The sequence below is a fragment of the Cryptococcus neoformans genome, chromosome 8 (genome assembly GCF_000149245.1).
Source record: "Cryptococcus neoformans var. grubii H99 chromosome 8, complete sequence".
In the NCBI taxonomy this organism is placed as follows: Eukaryota; Fungi; Basidiomycota; class Tremellomycetes; order Tremellales; family Cryptococcaceae; genus Cryptococcus; species Cryptococcus neoformans.
Window position 1 is genome coordinate 578161 of NC_026752.1, and position 25450 is coordinate 603610.

The 25450-nt window shown below is 47.2% G+C and overlaps 12 protein-coding genes and 2 non-coding genes; 7 read left to right on the top strand and 7 right to left on the bottom strand.

Annotated features, from left to right (window-relative positions):
* Positions 1-99: 99 nt before the first annotated feature.
* On the bottom strand, positions 100-1417 carry CNAG_03291 (hypothetical protein). XM_012195517.1 has 5 exons: positions 929-1417; positions 697-866; positions 499-638; positions 375-446; positions 100-321 (listed from the first exon to the last, which is right to left on the bottom strand). The coding sequence occupies exons 1-5, from the start codon at positions 1230-1232 to the stop codon at positions 165-167; spliced, it is 843 nt and encodes a 280-aa protein (XP_012050907.1). The 5' UTR covers positions 1233-1417; the 3' UTR covers positions 100-164.
* A 152-nt stretch (positions 1418-1569) lies between these two features.
* On the top strand, positions 1570-2423 carry CNAG_12751. XR_001046060.1 has 1 exon: positions 1570-2423. It is a non-coding gene; the product is annotated as a hypothetical RNA (non-coding RNA).
* On the bottom strand, positions 1984-4099 carry CNAG_07722 (pumilio domain-containing protein c; the record flags this gene model as incomplete). Its single annotated transcript, XM_012195983.1, has 5 exons — positions 1984-2271; positions 2493-2515; positions 2897-3025; positions 3684-3720; positions 4007-4099. The coding sequence occupies 5 exons, from the start codon at positions 4097-4099 to the stop codon at positions 1984-1986; spliced, it is 570 nt and encodes a 189-aa protein (XP_012051373.1).
* Positions 4100-4117: 18 nt separating this feature from the next.
* On the bottom strand, positions 4118-6664 carry CNAG_03292. Of its 2 annotated transcripts, XM_012195762.1 has the most exons (6): positions 6494-6526; positions 5560-6442; positions 5141-5511; positions 4672-5085; positions 4454-4623; positions 4118-4400 (listed from the first exon to the last, which is right to left on the bottom strand). In XM_012195762.1, exons 3-4 carry the CDS (start codon positions 5348-5350, stop codon positions 4771-4773), a joined length of 525 nt encoding a protein of 174 aa, XP_012051152.1. In that variant the 5' UTR covers positions 5351-5511; positions 5560-6442; positions 6494-6526; the 3' UTR covers positions 4118-4400; positions 4454-4623; positions 4672-4770. The 2 variants fall into 2 exon arrangements, with proteins under 2 accessions (XP_012051152.1, XP_012051153.1); XM_012195763.1 differs by lacking the exons at positions 4118-4400; positions 6494-6526 and adding an exon at positions 6575-6664 and having other exon boundaries at position 4623.
* A 259-nt stretch (positions 6665-6923) lies between these two features.
* Positions 6924-7830, top strand: CNAG_03293 (pre-rRNA-processing protein TSR2). XM_012195764.1 has 1 exon: positions 6924-7830. The coding sequence occupies exon 1, from the start codon at positions 7072-7074 to the stop codon at positions 7714-7716; it is 645 nt and encodes a 214-aa protein (XP_012051154.1). The 5' UTR covers positions 6924-7071; the 3' UTR covers positions 7717-7830.
* A 44-nt stretch (positions 7831-7874) lies between these two features.
* Positions 7875-9713, top strand: CNAG_03294 (hypothetical protein). XM_012195765.1 has 5 exons: positions 7875-7976; positions 8048-8296; positions 8364-8620; positions 8667-9352; positions 9415-9713. Exons 3-4 carry the CDS (start codon positions 8463-8465, stop codon positions 9340-9342), a joined length of 834 nt encoding a protein of 277 aa, XP_012051155.1. The 5' UTR covers positions 7875-7976; positions 8048-8296; positions 8364-8462; the 3' UTR covers positions 9343-9352; positions 9415-9713.
* Positions 9714-9749: 36 nt separating this feature from the next.
* CNAG_12752 lies at positions 9750-10611 on the bottom strand. Its single transcript, XR_001046061.1, has 3 exons — positions 10526-10611; positions 10145-10472; positions 9750-10068 (listed from the first exon to the last, which is right to left on the bottom strand). It is a non-coding gene; the product is annotated as a hypothetical RNA (non-coding RNA).
* A 244-nt stretch (positions 10612-10855) lies between these two features.
* CNAG_03295 (hypothetical protein) lies at positions 10856-14761 on the top strand. XM_012195766.1 has 4 exons: positions 10856-11235; positions 11556-11886; positions 11961-14204; positions 14257-14761. The coding sequence occupies exons 2-4, from the start codon at positions 11744-11746 to the stop codon at positions 14516-14518; spliced, it is 2649 nt and encodes an 882-aa protein (XP_012051156.1). The 5' UTR covers positions 10856-11235; positions 11556-11743; the 3' UTR covers positions 14519-14761.
* Positions 14762-14898: 137 nt separating this feature from the next.
* CNAG_03296 (tyrosine specific protein phosphatase family protein) lies at positions 14899-16670 on the top strand. XM_012195518.1 has 4 exons: positions 14899-15559; positions 15611-15680; positions 15730-15753; positions 15805-16670. Exons 1-4 carry the CDS (start codon positions 15210-15212, stop codon positions 16204-16206), a joined length of 846 nt encoding a protein of 281 aa, XP_012050908.1. The 5' UTR covers positions 14899-15209; the 3' UTR covers positions 16207-16670.
* On the bottom strand, positions 16173-18195 carry CNAG_03297 (histone acetyltransferase type B subunit 2). XM_012195767.1 has 10 exons: positions 18050-18195; positions 17973-17995; positions 17832-17915; positions 17617-17777; positions 17332-17560; positions 17208-17282; positions 17080-17158; positions 16966-17033; positions 16786-16912; positions 16173-16727 (listed from the first exon to the last, which is right to left on the bottom strand). Exons 1-10 carry the CDS (start codon positions 18128-18130, stop codon positions 16347-16349), a joined length of 1308 nt encoding a protein of 435 aa, XP_012051157.1. The 5' UTR covers positions 18131-18195; the 3' UTR covers positions 16173-16346.
* A 205-nt stretch (positions 18196-18400) lies between these two features.
* CNAG_03298 (hypothetical protein) lies at positions 18401-19311 on the bottom strand. XM_012195768.1 has 4 exons: positions 19242-19311; positions 19109-19195; positions 18865-18958; positions 18401-18541 (listed from the first exon to the last, which is right to left on the bottom strand). Exons 1-4 carry the CDS (start codon positions 19260-19262, stop codon positions 18471-18473), a joined length of 273 nt encoding a protein of 90 aa, XP_012051158.1. The 5' UTR covers positions 19263-19311; the 3' UTR covers positions 18401-18470.
* Positions 19312-19421: 110 nt separating this feature from the next.
* CNAG_03299 (coatomer beta subunit) lies at positions 19422-23073 on the top strand. XM_012195519.1 has 13 exons: positions 19422-19592; positions 19639-19721; positions 19772-19828; positions 19875-19896; positions 19942-20163; positions 20210-20386; positions 20433-20692; positions 20741-20870; positions 20917-21270; positions 21318-21935; positions 21990-22303; positions 22351-22510; positions 22567-23073. Exons 1-13 carry the CDS (start codon positions 19434-19436, stop codon positions 22867-22869), a joined length of 2859 nt encoding a protein of 952 aa, XP_012050909.1. The 5' UTR covers positions 19422-19433; the 3' UTR covers positions 22870-23073.
* Positions 23074-23202: 129 nt separating this feature from the next.
* CNAG_03300 (ribosomal RNA-processing protein 1) lies at positions 23203-24662 on the top strand. XM_012195769.1 has 6 exons: positions 23203-23351; positions 23414-23551; positions 23610-23790; positions 23848-23979; positions 24033-24135; positions 24190-24662. The coding sequence occupies exons 1-6, from the start codon at positions 23249-23251 to the stop codon at positions 24592-24594; spliced, it is 1062 nt and encodes a 353-aa protein (XP_012051159.1). The 5' UTR covers positions 23203-23248; the 3' UTR covers positions 24595-24662.
* Positions 24611-25417, bottom strand: CNAG_03301 (mitochondrial import inner membrane translocase subunit TIM13). XM_012195770.1 has 5 exons: positions 25263-25417; positions 25140-25189; positions 25008-25055; positions 24897-24950; positions 24611-24836 (listed from the first exon to the last, which is right to left on the bottom strand). The coding sequence occupies exons 1-5, from the start codon at positions 25300-25302 to the stop codon at positions 24729-24731; spliced, it is 300 nt and encodes a 99-aa protein (XP_012051160.1). The 5' UTR covers positions 25303-25417; the 3' UTR covers positions 24611-24728.
* Between the last annotated feature and the right edge of the window lie 33 nt (positions 25418-25450).

A 25450-nucleotide genomic window follows, 5' to 3' on the forward strand; every position in this document is an offset into this window, starting at 1 on the left:
GCAGCGAACAATGCTGTTCCTTGAAACCAAACGCGTCCGAGCGCAAACAACAACAGAAAAAGAAAGAGGGAACATTTTAGCATTTCACAGAACGCACAGTACAGGACAGTAACGTATAATGCATGTCATGACATCGTTATATGGGTTTTACTCAACTTCCTCTCCTAGGCAGTCCCCACCAGTCCCCCGCCTTCACTGAAAGACCCTTGCATACTCGGTCTCCTCACATTGTCAGATTCAAAATACCTATCCGCTCCTGACAAACTAGCCCGTCCAGAAGGGGGTGTTGATGGACGGGGTATACGGTGTAAAAGCCCGTAGCTACGAGAAGATGCTGTCAGTATGGCGTGGAGAGAAAAGCATAATGTACATACCCAATGCCACATCCTATCAAGCCTTCTCCTCCCCACTGTCTAGTAGGGTAAAGAACTACTTCCCGAAGGTTACTATTGCGTTTCACATTAGCATCTCGTCCATCATGGATGCAGAGACACATACTCCAAGTCAGCGTTATAGACAAATAACCGCAATGGCTTGTCCACATGGGCCTCGATCAAGTTGTAAAAGTCGTTCTCAGAATGTAAAGGGCCGCCGGACCAAGCAAGGACATAATCTCCCCATGGCACAAGACCCGCCATCTACATAACTCCATTATGAGCACACCCTCTTGAGCATCTCCTGATAATACTGACTTACCTCTGCGGGGCTCCCTTCTAAGACATCCAAAACGTGATATACAGACTCTAGGGCATGTGCAGGATTACAGACTCTTAGACTCAGACCAAGTAATGAAGGTTTAGCGTCTGGATCGCCGCTTGCTTTTGACGCTTCTTCTGACCAAGCGCGAGAGGGTACTAGATAAACGTCTAAAAGAATGCCAGCCCATCCATCAGTGAGTTCTGCGGTGGCATTTATATGATTTACTCACCTCTAACCCTCTGGCTTTTCGTATTGTATACTCTTAGTCCAATCTGTTTCCCTTCATTTTCTTCTAATATTCTGCCCAGCACATCTGGCCTCAGCGCTTCTACACCCTCACTACTATTCCCTCTCCCTCCTTCAGATGCACCAGGAGTGCCAGTCGGTTCGTTGATCGAAGGAGTTTGAACACCGATAAGATAGTCAAAATACGGTTCGACCAGCCCGTCTGCCGGGGACATATCTGCAACGCGCAGACAATGAAGGGCAAGATCGGGAAGCGAAGAAGGAAAAGAAGATGTTGCCTGGCCCATTTGCTAGCTGACCCAGAGCAGGCAGTTTATTGAATGTTTGTGCAGAGCTGGGGAGAGGCGCCGGATATGGTTGTCGCGCAGTGAGGAAGTAACGTAAGATTGGAAAGGATAACAAAACCGACGTTTCAACGGAAGGTGAGAATAAAGGTTTGTAAATGGGTGCGTAATGGACTAACGAAGCAACAATAACAACATCTGATATGATGTTCTTTTGATAACTGTTTTAAGGTGGATGCCAAAATAGGCTCGCGCACGTGTGTGCTAAATTTAATCTCTGCGTCCACCAAGTTGACTCTCACTTTCGCATCGTTTATGTATAACAATACAACAATAAATTATGAAACCAAATCAGCCTCAAACCAAGCCATGCTCAAACATCAACGATCGCAGTTGGGGAGGAACCAAGATTTGAGTCTTTCTATCACGCATACAAGGAAGGCGTTTTTCAGTCCATCTGGTATCTCGACGCCCCCGCTCCTTGTTTGAATGTCGACTGGGCTTTACCATTATTGACTGGAGATTTTATCGATTGGTAATGATGAAGACTGAGTAAGGTAGAGATGTCGTGATCTTGGACGCGAATGATGGAGCCGTGAAGAATTCCATTCGCAATATGGGAATAGAACTGAGGTAATTCTTTTCGCCAATGATTTGGTGGATGGCCTTGAAGAGGTTGGGAGGAAGATTCCCAATAGATCCTTTGCAGAAAAATGAAGAATCGTACAAGAGGCTAGAAACAGCTTTGAAACCATCATCTTGCCCATACTTGCGGTTGCGGAATCGGCTTTTCCTCCGGTCTCCTACCAGTTATATAGAAATAACCTATTACTTCTCGGCATCTCATGGGCAGACCACGTTTATACGGAGGTTGATGCCAAAAAAGCAGCCATCGCATTGCATTATAAACAATACCGTCACTAGATGCTCGCTTGAAGGCAAAGATGGCAGGGAGTGTAAGTGAAGGCGGCGGGTCTGCGTCGGTATTGGCACTCAAAGGGAGAGCAGAGACAGGGTGTGATGATAATGATTTTTCGACCATCTACGACTATTTACGGTCAACCAAGACCCTTTTAGTTGAACTTGAGTTATTTCCTTAATTGTTATGAGCATATGAAAGCACGATGGATAATCATGGTTTTGTTTAGATGCTATAACTGGAATTCTATGCACCATGCAAAGTTATTTTTTGATACTTTAAGGCGAGCGTCAAAGTAATAAAGAGAGTAACTGACACGACACGACACGATTGATGCAAGTCACAAGGAGGACGTGCATGCTGCTTCCTGCAATAACGAACCATCAGCGATTACCGGACGACATATAGTTGGCTGCACTGTTGATTCGAGCCACATATTGGAGGCGTTGATGTCAACTATTAAAATAGTAGCAAAGATTTACCTCCCAGATGGATGGCGAGACAGTAAGAAATGCACTTAACCAGTAGCATATACGGACAAGGCGCTGTCATCCATATTGCTAGACAACGGTGCCAACAACAAAACAAGAACTAACTGGCAACCTGCGGTCACAACGATATATACAGCATTAAACGATGGTTGGTTGTTCATCCATTATGTTTATCGTTAATAGTCTCCTGGGAAGGCGTAATAGTCACAACAAAAGCTTCTGCGGTGACTTATCAAGAATACCACTGCCTGATTGACCCTCTCTTCCTAACATCAAATCCTTTTCCAGATCCTTGTATTCTTGAGAGATCATTCGACACTCGCGCAGAGCTTTCAGGTCTTGCATCCATTTATGGATATCAGACAGCCCTTCAGGGTCAACCGGCTCTTATTTCTCCTCTGCGTCAGACTTCCTCTACGGCGCAACTGGAAGCGGCACATTTTCGGGCCTGATCTTGGGGGGAGGGGTGGCCGATGTGGGCCGAGTGATCCGTACCGGCTGAATTCCGGTGGGTAAAGAGCTTGAAGGAGCATACCGTACCAAGGCTCTTGAGGTACTTGGGACTGAAATGTTACCGCTTTGTCTTGCGCAAATGATTGCGGCCTGTATGGCAGAGATGGGCAATAAGGGCGACTAGGTCCTTTTACCTCAGAACTTGTGAGCTGGAATGAAGGCAGTAGTTGGCTGCAAGCTTGTCGCAACGAAAGATTGCCGGCCGCAGAAGGGGTACGTTCGTGAATGATGGAGATCGGGGAAGGGTTCTGCTGGCTACATTTAGCTTTGAATATGTTCGTCCAATGGACTCAACAGTGCGTGACGTTCTGGAGTATAATTCACTGTCATTCACTGTCATTGCCGACAAGGTTGTACTAATGGCCTTTTCTATTTCGACTCTGTCGCCTGGCTACATGGTACTGGGTGCCAGGATCTTGCCGATGAAAGGGGGCCCATTAGGTGAATCGAAGAGTAGACTTCTAAGGACGGAATCATATTTTTTGGACAAAAATATACTTCTGAGAACACTTTTTGAGGCTTCTGACTCACTCGATTGGGCAATGACTGCACGGCTTCGGTAAGTATCCTGAGGAATTAGAATTAAGCATCGATCCATGGCCTACTTCTCAAAATGGAGCAAGATGCAATTCTATGATTACAGAGATGACTAAGATGGGGAAAGGGATCGCTTACGTAGATAATAAGAGATCATAGCGCCCCGGCAAGTTGGATCAAGAAGCCATGTCAGCAAGAGAGCTCCATTTGAGCTTGTGGCGAGGGGGATGGAATTGAGCGCGATGGATGTTGCCACACGTTTCTGCATGACCGTCATTATCAAGTACGGCTAAATAAGAAAAGGTATAATGACACACCTTTTGGTGCAAGGTGGCTTGTGAGCTTTCTAAGCACCTCAGCAGATACCTTGCTCCATACCGATTTGAGGCTATTGCCAGCAGTGTGTCCATGGCGAGGTCAAATTAAAGCTGTTGAGCTCAGGAACATACTTCATAATGCCTGAACAGAGGAAATTGCCGATCTTGTCACACATAAGAGCTGGTGCCCATTCTCGAAATGACTCAACTATGATTCGTTGTTCTTCTTCGGTTCGACAGCTATCTACAAGGGTTTGTGCCACCCAAGTACCACGGTCATGAATACGTACAGAAGCAAGCTAAGGTGCGATTCCTTTCAAAATAGCAAGATGTTGTTTGGGCGAGGCAAGTCTGAATGGGCACTGCAAAACAACGTTTCCGAGAAGGTGAATCGCTAGTTGTACTGATATGTCAGTCTTTACCTAAAAACTTGATTTGGTAACCCACCTATACGTAATGGCCAGCCTACGACTGGCCAACGTCATCGACCTGTTCCATTGAGAGATGACTTCGGCTCAACTCGACGACGATTGTTTTAAGGTTAATGGTGTCAAATATCTCCATTGTCAAAGGGTGTAATTCGAGTATGGTCTGTTGCTAATGAGTTTTCTCTCGACCTGTTCCCCTTATAAGCTCAAAATAAGATTCATCAAGAGTTGACAGACTTTTCGCTGCCCTCACTTCGTCATCATTTTCTCCACTGCCAAAAACCTGCATAATCATTTGCTCTTCTGTGACAGCTCCATTCACCGCCAAATCCTTCCCTAGAACCTTTTCATACATCCCCACTTAAGAAGATCCACTGGGAGTAGACTTCGATAATTTTCCACCCCGTTACTCCCTTCAGAAAGCTGTTGCTCTATCGGAACTGTTGACGCGCCATCGACAAAGTTGAGAGAATCTTTGAGGCCCATGTCAGCAACAATGCCAAAGGGCATATCACTTGGAGCTCGAGTGGGAACTCGCGCAAAATTAATCTGAATCGGGCCATGGTGGGCACTGAAAATTTCTTTGCCATTGAATGCTTCGTAGGCAGCAACTGCAGAGTCGAGCCTTTCAAAATTGATGAAGCCATGACGCTATTCAGTGAAAGTCAGTAACTGTATAGCTTTGAAACCATCAAAGAGGAGTTACCTTTCCAGGTAAGATCCGAGAGTTTTCTACAAACCCGAAACCGAAAAAGCTTGAGACAACTTCGTGAAGGAGAGTCGGCACTTTGGCGATTTTGATAGCTCTTGCGACTAAAAAGGGGGACACAGGCCCTTGCTTCATCCTCGGAGTATTGGGTGGTATTGTTCGATAAAGATCCGGAGGGATCTCACCTTGTACAAAAGCAGGTAGCATTACTGACCTTCTTTTCTTCAGCGAAGCATCCGTTTTGCCGAATCCGAGTAGAGCAGGCGCTGTGCGGCAAAGAGTAGGCAAATTACCTCGTAGACGATGAAGCACATCTTCACGGGCGAAAATTGCTGCTTTGTTTGACAAAATTTACGAAAGTGCATGGTCTGATAAAGAGTCAGCACAGTCAACTATTTCGCGATGGATCGTGATACCTTTTCAGGAATAACTCTTATACTTTCATTGGGCCATATTGTTCAAATGCCTCATAAATTACACCTTTGCTGATTTGAACATCAAGGTTCCCGATCTAAATTGCTTTTGAAGGGAGTTGAAGGTCTCTAGGGTCAACTTTTTGATTTTGATGCTGTGGATCGTGACTGGCCATCCTCGAATCACTTCGTATGCGGCCGACTGATCCTGCAACGTTTGGGGTTCCCAGCCAAACGGTGTGGGGAGGTAGAAATGTCTGGTTGCGAATACCTTCACTTGCATCTCCCTCTTAGAACCCAGGTAGCTGAACAGCAGCCGTATACTTTGAATCATGGATAACAAAACGTTCCATGACTCGACGCACAACGTGATCGTCAGCTTGCACGTAATCGGATATATTATCGGGTGTGTTGCGAGGACGACTCCTTGTAATCTCTAGACATAAGGGGGGACTATTGTGACGACTAACAGCGCCATAGCATCAATGAGTTGTTGAGTACGATTACGCAGTTCCGGCAATGATGCAGGGGGGAGAAGACTAGCTTTACTGATACCAGGATGCTAAGGTGATGTGCTTGAATTATGGATGGGATATCCATGTGACAATGAGGCCTAGTTGATCCACCGATTGGCAACCGATTCGTTCCCGATCACATCGTACAGGCGGACGTGCGACGGTCCATTGAAGGAAACTGATCGAGATGTTCGCCCCATCGTCGTCTGATAAGGTGTTGTAAAATAATGTGAAAATGCAGACCGTCGGTCGCGAAGAGAACTTGCGGCGAAACAGATCGGAGTAGTCGGCATAAAAGAACGACGTTGCTGTTGAACAGGGGACGAGCTGTTGCTGTCACTACGTCTGGTAGGCCTCGGGAGGGTCATTGTCTGCTGGGGAGTTTTAGTGATGGAGGCCTGGAACGTCTTTACTGCACTAACCTTTTAAATAATGCGATTGAGGGTAATATTGTAAGCTTAAAGTGCCCAAGTGGCAATGATTGTTGGAGGATTACTACGTACAAGGAATGACAAACAGTCAGGCATTGGTACGTAGTGAGGGAGGAAGGGGGACATTGTTCGGTGAGCCGACCTATGGATGGTTTATATAAGCATAATAGGAGCTGCATAGAGGTTAGATTGCGACTACGGGTCTGCTAGTTCGAATGCAAGTTGAAAGGCAGGAGAAACAAGCCAGCCAACGACGTTTCCACACCGCCTGACGACGGACGGAGTGGATGTTCCTTCCGGTGACCCGTTTGTGGTGGTCGAATAATGGCGCGTGCCTGTCTCCCGGAAATTGCCGCCACAAGCTTTTTTTTTAATAATGTACTAAAATTAATCACGCTGCTGAAAAGAAGAAAGCAACAATAATTTTTGTTGTTGTCAAGCTTTGACAAGTCTTCTACAGTCCGCTTGACTCAGCAGATCGTCCTGCACATTTATCAAAGCAAGAAACCGATCCCAATAGTCTGTATCCAGCTTCAAAACTACCTTTTATTAGGAAGAGACAACACAAAATGGCCGATGCCACATCCCCAACTATTCTTCTCTTCGCTCGAGGCACTCTTGCCCTTCTAGACTTATGGCCAGCCCTCACTATTGCTGTTTCAGAACAATGGGGCGGATCGGAGTCTGCAGAGAAGAAGACTTGGATTGCTTCCACTCTTATCGACGAGTTTGAGTCTCGTGCAACCTACCTCCCCATCCCTGTTTCCGACTCCTCCGCACCATCAGTCGCCGGTCCTGCCGTCGACCCTGCCGATGCTAATGATCCTCCACTCGACCAAGACGACATCATCGACCTACTTACACAAATTATGGAAGACGAATTTGAGGCTCGCCTTGAAGACGGTTCCATTGAGGCTGTGGCGTCTGACATTGTTCGTTTATGGAAGGGTCTCCTTACTGAGGAGAAGCCTGAGAGCATAGTTGAGGCGCTTGAGCGGAAAGCAAATGAAGTGAGAAGAACTGGCGTGCAGGTTTCTAAGGGAGCTCAAGACGAAGATGACTCATCCAGTGGAGAAGAGGGCGACGAGATGGAGGTCGATGGAGGTGAGGCGCCACAATTGGTCGCCAGGGAGGAAGAGTGGAGAGAGAAACAAGAGCCTGTGGTGGATGATGATGGGTTCACTTTGGTGCAGAAGGGAGGCCGAAGACGGTAATGAGTTGTTTGGAGATAGGAGACGATATGTACATGTACGGCCCTGCATTTACCTCCTTATGCCCTCTGGAGTATCAATTTGTGATAAATGATTGCAGTACTAGCAAATGCCGAATAATTTTTAGATTCCGTCTGAGATCGATGGGAGCTCACAGCCCAGCAAACGATGTTTACTGGCCTTCTTTTTCGGTGCGGTTTCTGTCCCCAGGCCTACATCACTTGACTATTGCAGCAGATAACATACAACAGCAATAACATCATGTGAGTATCGTTTATCACCCGCTGCAGAGGTACTGGTGTACGATACACAATTAGTAATGGGTAGTACTCAGTAGGGTCAAGGTGCAGTGTTCGGTGTTGGCAGCAAAGTCCGGACGGATTCTGGAAATGACGACGTAACAATTAGGCACGATCATCATGAGCACACCAGCAGGTCATCCGTCAGAGCAGCGTTCAGCGCTTAGCCGACGATTTCAATAGGTTACATGGGAAACCTCTTCTATAGTCATCTGTTCATTGCCGGATAGAACGACGCCGGGAGCGACACATTGTTGATATTCAGGATATGCCCAATAGCGAAGGTGAGAGACACAGCGACAAACGAGTATTGTTACTATTACTACCAACTCACTACCTCTACCAAATAAGCTGCTTATCCCATCCTGACTGATTCTTTTCACCTCGTCTGAATTAAACCCATCGGCTCCATACAGAGATCAGTAACAACCGAGTCTCATTCAAGCAGGAATGTCTGACGGATCAAAATATTATCATCCACCGATCACGGAAGAAGACTTGGCGTCCACCCTCAAATTCCACGACAATTACAGTCAAGGAGATATCCAGCTACTCTCAGCAGACGGTGTTCTTTTTGTAACTTACGCATGGAGGCTTGCTCGTGTGAGGTAGGCGTACGGCCTTAAGATGCCGGCATGTGGTTGACTTGATCAGTGCTGTGTTTCGGGACATGATGGAAATAACTCAGCCTTCGGCTGCAGTTGATTCTTTTTTCAACCCCTCCGGTTTGCCCATTACGAGCAACAAAGAGCCCATCGAGATCGGTCACACTTCGACACTCCTCGAGCGTTTCCTTGATATCATATCATTATCTGGCCAGAACATGATAGAAGTCCCTTACGAAGAGGCGGCGGGCATGTTCAGCTTGTGTGATCAGTTCGATTTCGACAAGAAGATTGTAGATAAAATACGCCAACAAGTGGTTAAGCAAGGTCGGTCTAATCCCTGGGAGCTTTTGATACTGGGGTCGAAGCTTGATGACAAAACAATGGGCTTACAGGCCTTGCGTATGATGGACCATGATGTGTTCATCAAGGGAAAGCCGGGGCATAAGTTCTGGGCCACCATGGAAGAGCTTGAAAATGGATGGAGGCCAAAACTATTCGATTTAGTATTCAAAGATCCAGGAGAGATTACCAGTGGGCCTGAGCCTTCCACTCATGATGCCTCTCGTCCTTCTATATTCGGGTCACAGCACGCTTCACGACCATTATCTGTCAGTTATCGAGCACCATATACTCCTGGTCGATCGAGCTCGTCTGCCACTGTGCTCTTATTCAAGGACAACAACTGGGCTTCAATCTGCGAGCGATTCTTGTTCAAACAATAATGGTAGTCCGGTAAGATTTTTCTTCTGCCCGTCATTTTCTTTATTTAGGCTGATTGCTGGATTACTATTAAGATATATCATGGTATTGATATCGACAAGTACAAGACATCCAGCCGCTGCCGTAATATCTATATTACTCCATTTATGATTGTAAGATCAGGATCATGCATTGTTGTTCGAAACATGCGTATCTTCAGCCACCCTTTGAAGCCTCTCGATCTTAGCTTATCTGCGACTGAGGCCAGACAGGTAAAGATTGTGGGCTATATTTGTACATGAACTGCTGTAAAAAAATTGTAAGTGCAGGTTGACTGCCTCTGTTTTTGTGAAGAGAAGTCAGTTCAATCCATCGGCTGTTAATCAATGGTTCCCATGTTGTGCAGCTTGCATCGGCTGTTATTATTCATCCCGTAAGTCCTACTTCCTGCTCTCCACTCTGTAGTCTGGACTGTGGTTGGTGAGGGCCAAGGGCAGGGGGTTGTTGTTATACTAGACTTCTACGTAGTCCCGTCCTGTCCAACAACAATGAAGCCTGCAATAGCCGGCACTCTCCCATCTTTTCCACTTAATACTGTCTGTATAAATTTTAATCCTGGTTGATGATGTGACATGTGCGCAAATGGAAATACCAAACGTTTGATGCCACTGATGCTGCAAAGATCAGAAGACCGCAGAAGCTGGAAGTTGGCCGGTGAGAATGAGGAGAAGAGATGTAACAGTTGGATCCTTACAAAATGTTTATTAAATAATGAATTACGAATGAAGCAAAGAGATATAAGTGAAAGAAAAAACTGATACATACATACGATCCTTTTTAGCAATGATTGCACCTGTTGGATCGTTTGACTAGAGGCGGGAGTAGACGGTTACCGAGCTGGGACAGGTGGAGGCTGTTTTGCAGATCATACATATGCACCAGTGACCTATAACTTTGTGTGAAACTGTACTGGAACGTATATCTTCAGGTTCGCATTCTGTTAGCTCGTCGTAATAAGGAATGGTAACGTGGTGAATTCGGAATAGCAATCTTTTCCTTTTTTGCCCTGTTGCTGTTGTTATGATGGGCTTTCGGTTTATATCGTACGACCAGGCGCCGATCAATCACGGGGAATACGGTAGTACGCATGCAGCTATACACTAGTAAGTATGATTACTTTGTACTTCGGCTGTAATAATACTCTGCCTTCTCAGTCTTGATCCTCGTGTCCATGATAATATTCCCTACTGGACAGCGATTTTTCTTGTGTCGATCACGGTAGGGAGAGTAACATGCAGCTACAGCAGATGATACATTTCGTTCTCATGGTTCATCAGGTTTTATGAATGAAACAAATAAACGACAATTTGCGGGGCTTGGAGGAAACTTTATTCTTACACTAGTGAGTCGTATGCCGTATAGAAGGACAGGGACGCCGGACGCGTCGCACGACCAAGACGCAGGTGGCGTGGGCGGGGCTCGACAAGGGGAACCATGGAGGAAAAGTGTCGTAAGCCATCTTCCCCATTCCCCATTTTCATATCGTACCGTTACGTTGTTGTTAATAAAGTCCGCTTTTTGTAGAGGGCGGGCTGCATGCCCCCCACCTCCCTACCTCCCCACCTCCTTGTCTTACATGTTTTAGAATTGAAGTAATTTTTTCTTTCTCTTGTTCATAGCTTGCTTGAAATTTTTCTTTCCTGTCGAAAGACATTTTCGCTTTCGACAGCTGTTCTCTTCTCTTCATTTCCTACTCGTAACTCGCGCTGGACGGTCCGCGGCAGCGCAACATAAAAATTCCTCTCAAGGGGCCAAGCGACCGCCATTTATCTCATCTTGAGCGTCTACCGGCCAATTTTTTCGACCACCGCGCGTCCTCGCGTGTCTTGGTTGTAAGAACATTTAAAAACAAAGCAGTGAGTACAATTGCTTTTTTCTTCCAGGCGTCACAGGTTTTTATATGAAGACGGAGTTGCCCCTGCTATCGTTATGCGAAATTTACCTCGGTATATATGCTTGGCCTGGGGAATCCCACAAGCTTTACCGTGGGATGATTCTTCGCGTTCCGCACCATTTTGCAACCATTATTTCCTTTCCAATTCTTTGGAGGGGGAGAAACACCACGACGATCTTTCGAGGTCCTACCTTTGACGAGAGATTCCTGATTGTGCTCTGCGCTCCAATATCCTTTCTTCCATTCCCTTGGTCGTCGCGTCGCTCACACATGGCTTAATAGGACCTCAGACTCTATATTGCGTCTGGCAGGTTCTGGTCTTTTCACAATTTTTCATTCGAAACTGTCCTGTGCCATTATCACCCAGAGTTCTTTAGAAGCCGCCAATTGACGTTTCTAATTTCGACTGTCACCACCTCGGCTGCATTTCACGCTTTTTTGTTAGAGCCACAATCTGAAGAAACTGCATCATGGGTAACATGGATTTCGTTTCTTTCGCCAAACCAGATGCGGCAGGAGCCACATCGCACCGAGCCGACAGCAAGGCAGAGATCGAGATGGTAGAGAATGCTGGTCATAAATTGAGCAATATTGTCCATTCTGCAACATTGATGTAAGTGTCATGTCTGGAAGGATGATCTATTCCTAAGCATCCGTTTTGAGGAGCTATCTGACACACTACTTTAGGCCGAAGGGGCAATTGTTGGGTTCCATTTTCATCTCAACTCCGACCCCTGAACAAATCGATTCTCCCAAGGAGAAAATTACTATTACCCCACCAGTGGAGCAGGCAGTGAGAAGATCTTCAAGCCCTCGGATTGAATTAATGGGCGCCTCCATCCCGTCTACCGTCGTTCCAGCATCTGCTTCTCCTAGCTATAGTCCTCTTTCTTCCAATCATTCGTCACCAGCATCGTCAGCGATCTCCTTACCTATCCCCCTCCATGTACTACCGGAAGTACGCTCACCACCGCGCAAGTCACTCGCGTTGACGGCAGACTCTCTGCAGCTGGCAGGTAAAAGGGGTCGCCGCACCCGGATATTTGGCTTTACAGAATTGACAGACAGTAATCAAAGCTCCCCTGCTAGTTCAGCTAAGAGTTCTCCTGAAGGCACGCCTCAAGTCAGACCTCATAGTATGCGCCGGGCTAGTGCATCCTTGTCCTCTGCCGTGACCGAGCCAAAATCTGCTCAATTAACTTCTGCGTCTACCCCCTCGATTCCTTTACTGCCTCCTCGTCGTCATCCCAACACTGTATCCAATAGTGCTCCCATTCATGTGCCACCCCGTCGTCGGGACAATGGCCTGCGGTTGAACTTTGACGACATCACCCCTATTTCTCTGTCACCGGAGGATGTGAAAGGCGTGATCCATACTTCTCCTTATCCCAATGTCTTGGTACGCAAGAAATCTGGGGAGATTCTAAAATCAGCTTTGAAGCAGAACAGCTCTGATGGCAGCGTGGGCAGTGCAACGCCTTTTTCCGAGGCAGGTCAGCCCCGTTTTGAAACAAGATCATGTCCCAACACACCAATCTGCCCAAAGTATGTCCATTTCGATACACAACTGGAGCGTGTCAAGCTGTTTTTGCACGATCAAAAGCCTCAAGTAGTGAGCGGCGATGGTTTGGCTGTTCGAGAAGAAGACAGCGACGAATTTCCAGTGGGTCCGGAAGCCGAGAAAGTCCTGAAGGTGTCATTGCCCAACTTTCCGACGTATCAGGATCCGAGTTCTGACCTTTATTTGGAATCGTTGTTCCTCAGTGATGACCGTCAGTCCATTAAAGGCGTTATGATGTGCAAGAATATAGCATTTCAAAAGTGGGTTGCTGTGCGATTCACCTTCGATTGGTGGCAGACAACGTCGGAAGTGACTGCCGTTCACAAGGAGTCTGTGAGAGGCGGAACTTACGATCGATTCCTTTTTACCATCAAGCTGGGAGATATGCTGCCCAATATCGTACAAAAGACTTTGTTCTTGGCTATACGCTATAACACAGGTGGACGGGAAGTGTGGGATTCCAATGGGGGTCAGAATTATCAAGTCAAATTCCTCAAGGAGCGTCCCGCGCGTCAGCCTCTTCGAGGTGCTAGGGATACAGCGCCAATTCAGCCCGGTATGGGTAAGGCAGTGGGTGGAAGGTCTTCACAATGGAGCGTGACAGGAGATCAGGAAGATCGCATGGCTGATTTAAGGGCCAAACTGAGCATGGTGTCAGAAGATGATGCAGGTCTTCCTGCATTTCCGAGCGGTTCTCGCCATGCTTATCCTAATAAAGGCCGCAAAGCCGACAGTCTTGGGTTTACGCCACATGATATCAAGGCGACAGAGCTGCCAGGAAAAGGTGCCTCCTTGGCGGCCAGATATGACTTTGGGGCTGCTCTTCACACCGCTAGACGCAACAGCTCGAGCTCTCCTGTCGGTACTTCTTCCAAACTTTCGGAGGTCAAGATTCCAAGCTCTGGAGAAGAATCAAAAGTTGGCCATGCCGCGTCCGGTTTCTATTCGCCCAAGTTTGACCAGATGAAAGTTTTTGGTGACAATGCCTTCACCTCATCTGAATTCGTCAGCTCTCCAAAGGCCATCCATGTACCCGTCCTCAAGGTTGAGAGTCCTTCTCCTCCTGCAACAGAAGCGACAACACCGATCTCCGGAATTCCATCTCCCAGAGTCTTTCCTTTGCCCTCCCAGCCTTCGCTCTACCGGACACAATCCGCTCCGGCAAAATTCACTATTGGTGATCCCGCCGAAAGCAACTCCAGCGAAGACTCGCCACCTCAACTCGATACTTCAAGCATCTCTACTATTACCCCTCCAGAATCTCCTATGTCCCCTTCTGATCTGAGGTCGTTCGATAGATGGAGCCCGACCACTATGTCGTCTGACGGCAGTTTGTCCAGTTTGGCAAGTTACAGTAGCCTTATTGAACAGTGAGTTGAATTGCATTTATAATGTTGTATAAATGGCTAACATTTGCTTTAGGTTTTGCTGGGCAGGCGATCCTTCAATCACTGCATCTTCCCAAACGAATTATTCCTCAAGTTCTTTCGATGATTACTTTTCCCACTCTCATTCAGGATTTACCACGCCGCGCGCTGGCACCCCTAATGCCGCTTCTAATTCATCAATCGCTTGTACCGGAGGCTCCAATATTACACCTACAGGGAATGAGAATGAGCCGGTCGACAACTTGATCAGCGATGGCTTTGCCGGAAGGACAGCGAGGTCACCAATGGTTTTCTAAAATAGTTCGCGGTGGTTCTTTCTCATAATCCCTTTATTTAATTACTAGCGCTAGACGCTTGGGTTGTATCATTTATGTTTTAATTATAGCATGGTTCGCACTTGTGCATGGTAGCGGCAACGGGGCATATTGGGTGTTTTTCTTGAAGATGTTCCTTGTTTTTTTTTGTAGAGCTTATATCATTTGCATTAGCATTTTTTGTGTTGCTTTCTTCTTTGCATGCAGTGTTGGTACATCAGTCAATCCAATGCGCTATCTTGCCGATAGGTATTCTTCTAATTAAGGATACACAAACAAGTTCTTCCTGTTAATATACATCCCTGTGCTCTTCTCTCATACTGTTGACATTCGAATGATTACATAAGCGACCCTTCACTGTTGTTGATGTTAAGTCGGAGATAGGTTGCAAACCACAACTGTTCAGATATACCGTCAACATCTCCCTTTTTCTTAACTATACTGCTTCCTGGATCACTCATTCATCGGTATACACTCATACCGTTCTCCTGACGACACCTGTACCCAATTTTGCGTAGCCAGGGGACGCCCATGATCCCCTTATAGGTGGGCCGTCACCGAGCCTGCTAAACAACCAGACGACGGACCGAGTATCGACGTGCCGGGCGAAAAAACGGCTATTTTCCTTGAACTATTTCCATTTTCCTACAGGATTATTCCCTGGCACCAAACCATGATGTCTTCGTCGCCAACAATGTCATCGACTCCTCCGCAAGTACCATCCTTTTTAGCGAATATCCTGTTATCCCATCTTTCTCCTTTAGATCCATCATCGACCTCGCCAACAACTTTCGAACATCATCGTTCTCCCACTACCCAAAACCCCTCCCATCCTCAAGCTTTGCAGACTGCAGAACCTCCCCCAAACCCTCTGTACCTTCCTCCTCCCGCTTTACCGAAAGTTGAGGAAGATCTGGTTCCTCCAGAGAATTTTGCATTGGTCAGTAGTGGGGTGTATCGGTGTGGGTTCCCGAAGAAAAGAAATTTCAAGTTTATGGAGACTTTGAGGTTGAAGACCGTCCTGTGAGTTAATGTTCACTTACCCTGTATAACCTTTTTAACCAAGGCACCAAGGACATTGGTATTGGAAGAATATCCTAAAGCAAATCTGGAATGGTGTCAGTCCCAAGACATACAGTTCATGGTAAGTAATTTTTGTTATTTATTGTGTTTCATTGCTGATGAGAGTGTAGCAATTCGGTATACCAGGAAACAAAGTACGTTTACTCTTACACCTTTCCCAAGTCATACTTGACAACTTAGCACAGGAACCTTTCGACAACATTCCCGAAGACGTAATTTGTGCCGCTCTCGTTGCCATCCTTGACCGGCGGAATCATCCCATACTCATTCATTGCAACAAGGGCAAACACCGTACCGGCTGTTTGATAGGCTGCATCCGGCGATTACAAGCATGGTCTCTCACTTCTATATTCGACGAATATCGACGATTCTCTGCGCCCAAAAGCCGGGCGGTGGATCAACAGTTTATCGATCTGTTCGATATCATGCCTGTTTGGGAAGCTGTATGTCGACCTAAAGGTGGGGGATTAGGGAATTTACCGGATTGGGGAATGTTGGTCTTGCCGAAAGGTGTGGTGGAAGTCGGTAGGGATGGAAAGGAGAAGAAGAGGGTTGAGAGAGATATTTTGCATATGCGGGGATTATAATGCTGGAGCAATCAAATGGTGTTTAGAAATCATAAATTTTATCCATAGCGAAACTGTATAATGGTAGATAGATATGTTGTACTTTGTTCTACCCCCATATATGCCTTCAGAACTGCAGAAGCATCCTAAACTCCATCCATCTACTCCAAATCCTTTTCATCAAATTCGGCTTCATAGGGAGTCCTCAAATGTCTCGAAGGCTCCCAAACCTGCAGAATGTTGTCCTCCGAAGTGCTCGCGATTGTCCATGGCGAGCTCGGGCTCCAAGAAATATCGCACACTTTGCTGGTGTGACCACCATGGACAAACAAAAGCTCAGGAGGTCCGTCTTCGGCATCATCGGGAGTTTGTTCAGCACCAATAGCATCGAGATCCCAGATGTGGACGCGGCGATCAGCAGAGGCGGATGCAAAGTGGACAGGCGATGTGGAGGACCAGGAAAGTTGAAGGACATCGTTGGTATGAGCCTCGAAAGAATGGTGTTTGGTGGAAAGCTTTCGAAGATCCCAAAGAGCAATGGTCTTTACGTTTGCAGTCATTATGTGTGAAGCGAAATTGAAAAGTGGAAATTCAACATACGTTGTCAGATGAACCGGTCAAGAACAAGTACTCGCTGCTAGGGGCGAAAGAGATACAATTGATTTCGGCGCTGTGGCCCTGTACTTGGGAGCTGGCCTTGGCCGTGTTGTCACTTCGAGTGTCCCAGCTGTGAGGCGTCAGTCTTACTAAAATTTGAAGCGAGTTTTGATAAGAACCCACATCATGATCTGGCCATCGTCACTGACGGAACCAAACATGTTTTCGTTCTTGGGGTGCCATTCGACGTCCTGCAAGATATCAGACGTTGTTTTTCCAAGCTGCCATGATACCCACAGCAACATAAGCAGAATGTCCAGTGTACAGCCGTAACGGTTGTAAAGAAGGGTCCTGCTTGGAGTAGCCTTGAATATCCCTGGGTACCGGCGAGTAAGTGGTTTGTTTTGCAAGATAAAACAACATACCAATGGCCGATGGTAGTATCCTCACTGGCACTGAGAATATGGCCTTCCTTCAAAGCATTCCAAGATAACCCATAGCTATTAATGTCAGCTCCCCAAAATTATACAATGTACAAAATCAATTCACCCTTCCTTGGTCTGCCCTTTCAGTCGGATATCTGGCTTGCACTCCCCATTCACCGGCGCCTTGCTCTCATGCTTTGTCCTGTCGAACACATAGACTTCACCAGTGACTGTCTTGGTGGCAATGAGTTCTGGGTTTTGGGGCATATAACGCGCGCGATTCACTTCGCCGGCATGGTTGATTGTCTGGATGGCGCGGATTCGGGCAGGGGAAGCTGTGTATGAGCCAATCTCTACAAGAGTTGTGAGTGGTAGTTGTGCGAGACGCGTGAATATCAATGGGACTGACCTTGTTTTTCTTCATCGTACAGATCGGCTAACGCCTTGTCACTGATCCCGGCTCCTTTCTTGGGCAACAAAACTTCCGCAATGATTAAATGGTCGTTGGCTTGGCCAGATGTATGGGTACCAATGATTATGCGTTGACTTGTATAGTCTGTATCTGGAACGCTACAGCTATGTGAGCTATACAAGGCTTAAATGGAGAGAAAAATAACGGCGTACTCCGTTATATCGGGGAGCCATTGACAGGTCAAACTGGGCCATGTGAGGGCGTGGGTGATGACGGTGTCATAGAGGAAAGGGGTGCTATTAGGTTGTCAGCATTCGATGCTGAATTATCCCGGTTTAGTGGTGGCGTATTACTTTTTCTTCCAGACTTTGTATTGCTATTGACATGATCAGCCGCAACTCCACGATGTGAGGACATGGATTATGCGCACCTCGTTTATAGCCTGGTTATCCTCAACGGCGTCAAAGTCGTCTGAGGTGTCGTCAATTGTTATAGGTTCGTTGGGGGCCATTGTGTGTTTATGGATGGATGGGGGATAAGGCTGGGCGAGGAAGCTGGGATTTGGATGGATCTCAAGAGGGAAAGAGAGAGACGATGTTACGCGTTTGTAGGATTGTTTCATCAAAGTAGTATGTTCCACGTCACAACTTTTGCTTCGGGGCACAATTCGTTTCTTCCGATCCGGATATTCGAACAGAACAGAGCATACAAATATGGATTGGAGCCGATAAGATTTATAAGCTACACAGGGCAGCTATAACAATACAGTACGGGTACATTGGCCAAGCTGAATAGTCCGTGCATCGTTTGCATAGTTTTGCATAGTATAAAATCTAGACTCAACGACAACCCTATGAGTCCTTGGCCCAAGACTCGATGACCTTTTCGAGATCGAATTTGGGATCTTCCGGGTCGGTAATCACTACAACCATGTTAGCACTTGCCTTGATTGAGTGTAGCGATAAAGTCCGGAGAAATGCGGCTGGCGCGACAAGGTACGAGGAAGAGATGAACTAGTCCGCTTCGTCTACTCAAGCTACCTCTTGGTTTGCTCGTCGTCTGGCCGCCAATCGACACGGCCGTACAGTCGTACCGACAAGACACATATCACACAGCGTGCAGAGCAGCTGAGCAGCAGAGCAACCTTTTTCATCCCTCCAATCTCTCAAGACATATCTCCGACCAATCCCGAGCATTGCTTCTAGCCACTTTTCACCAAGCACAAATCCAGTTTCCACCACTCACATGATGATCCCCCGCTCTGTGCAGCCTTCTTCGCAGCATAAGCCTTCTTCGCCTCCTCGACGAGGTGCGCTCGGTGGGCAGCGTGGTGCTTGACCTGTGTGATTGAATGTTTGCGAGCGAGGTTCAAATGCGATTGGCGATGCATATTGAATGGTGTAAAAAGCAGAATTGATGGGCGGGGTTACAGGGATGGTAATTCTTCTCTATTAGCATCCCGTTCACCACGGAAAGCATGAATACTTGCCTTGTCCTCGTCGTACTTGGCCTGTAATGTGGACTGGTGGAAGATGCCGTAGGTGATACCGGCGATGAGAGCGGACCAACGGACGACCTGTGATGCGTGAGCTGTGCGACCTGGATGGAGTATGTGCACCCACGTTGACGGTAGGGGTGGCCATTGTTTTTTGTTTATGTATGGATGTATGGAGAAGAGTGAGTATAGGGGAGATGTACAGGGGAAGAGACGAGTGTTTAATTCCGTATCCCCGAAAGTGGCGCCGTGTGACGCGACTCTTCTACGATATGTATAGGCCATGTCCCCGATCCACATCCACATAACATAGCCCACCATGGCCACAAACGCACCATGTTATACCATAGTACACGACGACCTCCTAGACTCGCCCTCTACCAATGATCTCAGAAACGCTCTCCAGAAGGGCTCAGACGAGGTCAAGCTCGAGACCATGAGGACTATCATTGTCGGCACCCTTAACGGCCAGAGCTATGTACGTGTATCGTGCACCTGTTGGGCTGCGTCTAACACTCCCATAGGCGTCCCTTCTCATGCCCATCATTCAATACGTAATGCCCTCTCGAAGCAAGCAGCTCAAGAAGATGCTGCATTTTTACTGGGAGTGAGTCGAGTCCGTCGGTCAAAGTGCAGAGGTGTGCTAACGGTGTTTAGGGTCTGTCCCAAGCTGGATGAGAATGGCAAGCTTAAGCAAGAGATGATATTGGTAGTGTGAGTATCATTGTATCCATCTCTGACTCGGCTAACCATCTTGCAGCAATGCTATCCGTAATGACCTGGTAAGCATCAAGCCATGACACCTAACTTCAACTAACACGTTGCAGCAACATCCCAACGAGTACATTCGCGGTGCTACCCTTAGATACCTTCAGAAGGTCCGCGAATCAGAGCTCTTGGAGCCTCTCGTCCCCACTGTCAGACAGTGCTTGGAGCACAGGCACTCGTTCGTAAGGAAGAATGCCGTGTTTGCAGTCTACACCATCTACCAAGATCACGAGCATTTGATCCCCGATGCGCCGGAGCTGCTAGATACCTTCCTGGCCGCCGTGAGCAATCGCTTTATTTACCAGAGTAAAGCTGATTTGGCCGTAGGAATCCGACTCTACATGCAAGCGCAACGCATTTGTCACGCTCTGTAACATCTCCCAGCCTACAGCTGTCCAATATCTCCTCAATAACTTTGATCAGATCGAATCCATGGACGAGTTGATGCAGATGGCTGTGATTGAGCTTGTAAGGAAGGAGGCTAGGTCCGAAGGTGGTCATCGCGTGAGTATCTTCCATGTGTAAACGGTACCCGACTAACCCCATGTAGGCGAAGTGGATCCGATGCATCTTTGAACTCCTCAACTCTAAATCTCACGCTGTCAAGTACGAAGCGGCTACAAGCCTTACCACCCTCACTCAAAATCCCGCAGCCGTCAAGGCCGCGGCTGCTGCCCTTGCCGAACTCATTGTCAAGGAGGCCGACAACAATGTCAAGCTCATTGTTCTTGACAGATTCAACAATCTTAGGTCGAAGCACGAGAATGTCCTGGATGGGATGGTTATGGATATCTTAAAGGTCTTGAGCAGGTGTGTATGATGATGTACATTGTAGGTCTCTCCACTGACATGGAGTAGCCCGGATATGGAAGTAAAGCGAAAGGCTATCGGGATTGCTCTCGAAATGGTTTCCAGCCGGAATGTGGAGGAGGTCGTCTTGTTCTTGAAGAAGCAGCTTCAAGGCACTCTCGACCAGGACTTTGATAAGGCAAGTTGAATTGATCTTACTATTTCTCTATCTAACGCCTTGGCAGAACCTTGAATACCGACAACTCCTTATTCAAAGCATCCACTCTTGCGCCATCCGTTTCTCCGAAGTCGCCGCCAACGTCGTCTACGTGCTCATGGACTTCCTTGGCGACTCTAACAACCCTTCAGCCGTCGACGTTATCGCCTTTGTCCGAGAAGTCGTCGAAAAATTCCCCAAACTCCGAACAGCTATTACCGAAAAACTCATCTCCACATTCGGAGAGATCAAGTCTGGCAAGGTCTTCAGAGGTGCCATGTGGATTGTTGGAGAGTACTGTGAGCAGCCAGAGGATATTAAGCAAGCGATAGCCGAGATTCAAAAAGTTCTGGGTGAGATCCCCATTCTTGCATCTGAACAGGTGAGTACACGATTGCTTCAATTAAGGTCCGTTACTTATCTCAGTAGCGATTGTTGGACGAGGCCGAAGCAGCCGATGAGACTCCTGCCGAGCAACAGGAGCAACCCAAGGCGATCACTACAACCCGTGTGCTCGCCGACGGTACGTACGCGACCGAAACTGTTTACACCTCTTCAGCATCCGCCGCCCGCCTCGAAGCCGTCCGATCCGCTTCAAAGCCTCCACTTCGATCACTTATCCTTGGCGGTGACTTTTTCACTGGTAGCGTTCTCGCTTCTACATTGACTAAACTCGTCTTGCGATATTCCGAAGTTGCGTCTTCTGATCAGCAGAGCATCAACATACTTCGTGCTCAGGCCATCTTGATTATGACCTCCGTCATCCGTGTCGGTCAGAGCAAGTTTGCTGCTGTCCCCATCGACGAGGATGCCGAGGAACGAATCATGAACTGTATTGAGACTCTTGCCGAACTTCAAGGCAGTAAAGCGCTCCACCAGGTGTTCCTGAAGGATACCAAGGCGGCATACGCCAAAATGGTTGCGACTGAGGAGAAGAAGGCTCGGGAGAAGAAGGAGCGGGAAAGCAAGGTCTCAGTGGTTCAGGCGGATGATTTGCTTTCTTTCAGGCAGTTGTCCAAGAAATCTGTCGTTGGGGATGTTGACGAGGTGAGTGCCGTCTAAATGATTTACATACCAAAAACAATGCTGATAAACGACCAGTCTGACGATGTCGTCAAGGCTACCGGCTCTATTCACCCTCAAGACGACTTTGTCTCCAAACTCTCCCGAATCACACAACTCACTGGTTTCTCCGACCCCGTCTACGCTGAGACTGTCGTCACGCTCTCACAATACGACATCATCCTTGATGTGTTGCTTGTCAACACTACAAATGAAACATTGCAGAACTTAATGGTGGATTTCGCGACATTGGGAGATTTGAAGCTCGTTGAGAGGCCAGCACCATTTACTCTTGCTCCGCATGGATTCCACAGTTTGTCCGCGACTGTCAAAGTTTCTTCAACCGAGACTGGGTAGGTTCATTATTGCGTCTGGATTATCATTGCTGACGAGATATTAGTGTCATCTTTGGCGCCATTACTTACTCCAAACAAGGAGCTTCCGATGCCGATGTGACTATCGTCATGTCCGACATTCACGTCGACATCATGAGCTTTATCAAACCCAACTATGTCAACGAGGCGCAATTCAGGTCCATGTGGACGGAGTTCGAATGGGAGGTGAATTTTTTCTACCCCTTTTTATTTCCCGGACAGAAATTGACATGTTTGGACAGAACAAGGTGGCCGTTCAAACATCCATTAGCGATCTCCGCGCCTATCTCGATCACCTTCTCAAATCGACCCACATGGCCCTTCTTACCCCTGAAGCAGCTCTCTCCGGTGACTGCGACTTCCTTAGCGCCAACCTTGCTGCCAAGTCTCTCTTTGGCGAAGATGCGCTTGCCAACGCTTCTATTGAAAGGACAGAAGATGGTCACATCACTGGTCACGTTAGGATAAGAAGTAAGACACAGGGTATTGCGTTGAGTCTGGGCGACAAGATCACTCTGAGTCAAAAGGCTTTGGTGACAGCGTAAGGAGAGAGAATGGGAGACGGTGGGATTCTAGAGGGTTGTAGAGGAACAACAAAAGGATTTGAATACTATGTAAAAGATACGAAGTAGTGATGCTAGAATCTCTGCACAAACCCACAATACCGATGTCCATGGGTGAAGGGTGCTGAGGATGCTGAGAAGTAACAAACACCAATCTATGTACATGCATACAGCTCTTGTCTCATACTAACAGGATTGTGACAATTCGTCTAGAAACTAGGCGCGCGGAATACCCAAGTGCTGATGAGACGCCTAACATATATACCAGGCACGATGCCAAAAGCAAAAGTTGAAGGGCAACTTGACGTTTCCGCATTGAAATCTTCACTTCTTGGACCAAATAACAAAGATAACTCCCAGTATGCCTGCGACCACCTCCAGAAAGGGCAAATCCCGTGCGCAAGATACGTCTGACGACAAGCCTGCGATCGCTTTGCCTTTGGGTAAGCAGTTGGCTCATACCGGTATGTCTCTTTGTCTTGTTTTTTGCTTGAGCCCTGATCGCTAAAATATGTATGTGTGATAGACAAGAAGGTCAGGGACAAGGCAGTAGCAAGTCTGATCAGTTTCTTGTCACAAGGAGGGGACACTGAAGGATCCTCAAGCTCCTATGTTAACTTGGAGGATAAGGAGATGGCCAAACTCTGGAAAGGATTGTTCTACTGTTTGTTGTCGACCACATCTATAATGGACCACCCATCATATTGACCTTTGAATCGCAGGTTTCTGGATGTCCGACAAGCCCCTTGTTCAACAGGGTCTAGCAGCCGAGCTTGCAGAACTTCTACTCAAAATCAATCCTCGTACCAACTCTCCAGGTGACAAATTCAAGGCTAGTCTGGCGTTTTTGGAAGGTTTCTGGGATTCAGTCGTTAGAGAGTGGGCGGGTATCGACAGGTTAAGGTATGTGAACTAGTAGACAAACTGACAAGTCCAAGAATGCTAACTGAAAGCCGACAGAATGGACAAGTACTACTTGCTCATGAGAAGATATGTCAATGCTACCTTCAGATTATTGGCTCGGGAAAGATGGGAGAAGGAAGCTATTGAGGCTGTTAACAGGATACTGATGAAGGAAGGTGGTGCCATGACGTGAGTATATACAAGGTCTTAACTGCCAATCAACCGCTGACAATGTAATATAGCTGGGAAGACAGGAGGGTACCTACATCTATTTCCACGCATTTATCTGATATCTATCTTGATGAGCTCAACAAGGTTTTGGGCTTGCCCGAGGTCGACTTCCAAGTATGTCCTTCGTTTCTCGACCTTCTTCCAGATGCTTATCTATCATTTTTGTAGCCCGCATGCCCCATCGCTGCCGTTCTCCAGCCTCACATTACCCTCCTCGCTCGCACCCCCCTTTCCATCATTCACACCCGCATCATGTCATCAGTCTTCAGCCCTCTCCTTACTTCTCTCTCTCTCGCTTCTCCCTCTCTCGACCGAGATGATGAACGTCCCGTAAAGCGATCAAAGAAGAGCATAGAAGATGAGCCGATGTACGCCCACATTGTCATGCACTCTTGTGTTGGCGAAGGAGGGAAGCAGGAGAGGAACACGGCGGACCAGCTGAGAAATGCTGTTTTGAAAGCCATGTTTAATGCCGCTGCCAATCCCAAATCGACCGAGCCCAATAGAAGGAAGATCTACAAAGTCTGGAGAGAGGAGGGAGGTGACGATGATGATGATGAAGATGACGAATAGAGTCTGCAATACTTTGTTCACCAATGACAATTTTGACAGTTACGGATGCATAGAGTTGTGATGGTTACATGATTGCCGTTCTCATTCTTCTCCTTTTGCTTATAATATATCGCCTTTCAATTAAATCTTCACACTTAGAGACCAGGGGCAACACCTCGCTCCTTTGATATCCTAGCAACGTATGATCGGGAGACCTGGTCGAAAGCGGCCATGTAGAGGGTCATACATTGAGAGAGACAAGACTGTGATAAGATCACAGGTCAGCGAATACAGAATGCGGTTTGTACACGGAGAAAGCGCACCTCTTGGGAAGAGCTAAGGGAAGTGGAAGGCTTGGTGACACACTTGGCGAAACACTAATCCATAGACATAATCAGCTAAAATGTATTCAAAGCTCAGAAGGTATAACATACGTTCTCGTTGATTTTGTTGATGAGCTGCTGAGCGTTGGCAATAGCAAGCTAAGGTCCCTCATCAGTATATCCTCTAACGACGCAGTTGGTCCAATCTCATCGTTCAACAGTTCCGAAAGATCAATAATTCACCTCTTGTTGGATAGATTGCTTCATTTGCTCCTTTCGAACAGTCATGTCGTCTACCGCACCTCGATAATCAGTTTACGTTTCTCAATTGGCCGTTGACGCTACGAGTGCCGCTCGAAGACGTACTAGAAGGAGATGCGGCACCGGAACCGAAAAAAGAGGACATTTTGTTCTATTCGTGATTGTTTGGGTGAGGTAAAGGGGGCAGAAAAGTGTGTTTGATTTGGAAGTATACTTGGAAAACAAATTGGATGCAGAAAAAAACGAAAGGAGCGATGAGCATCGAAGGTCTTGGAGTTATCGATCCGACGGGA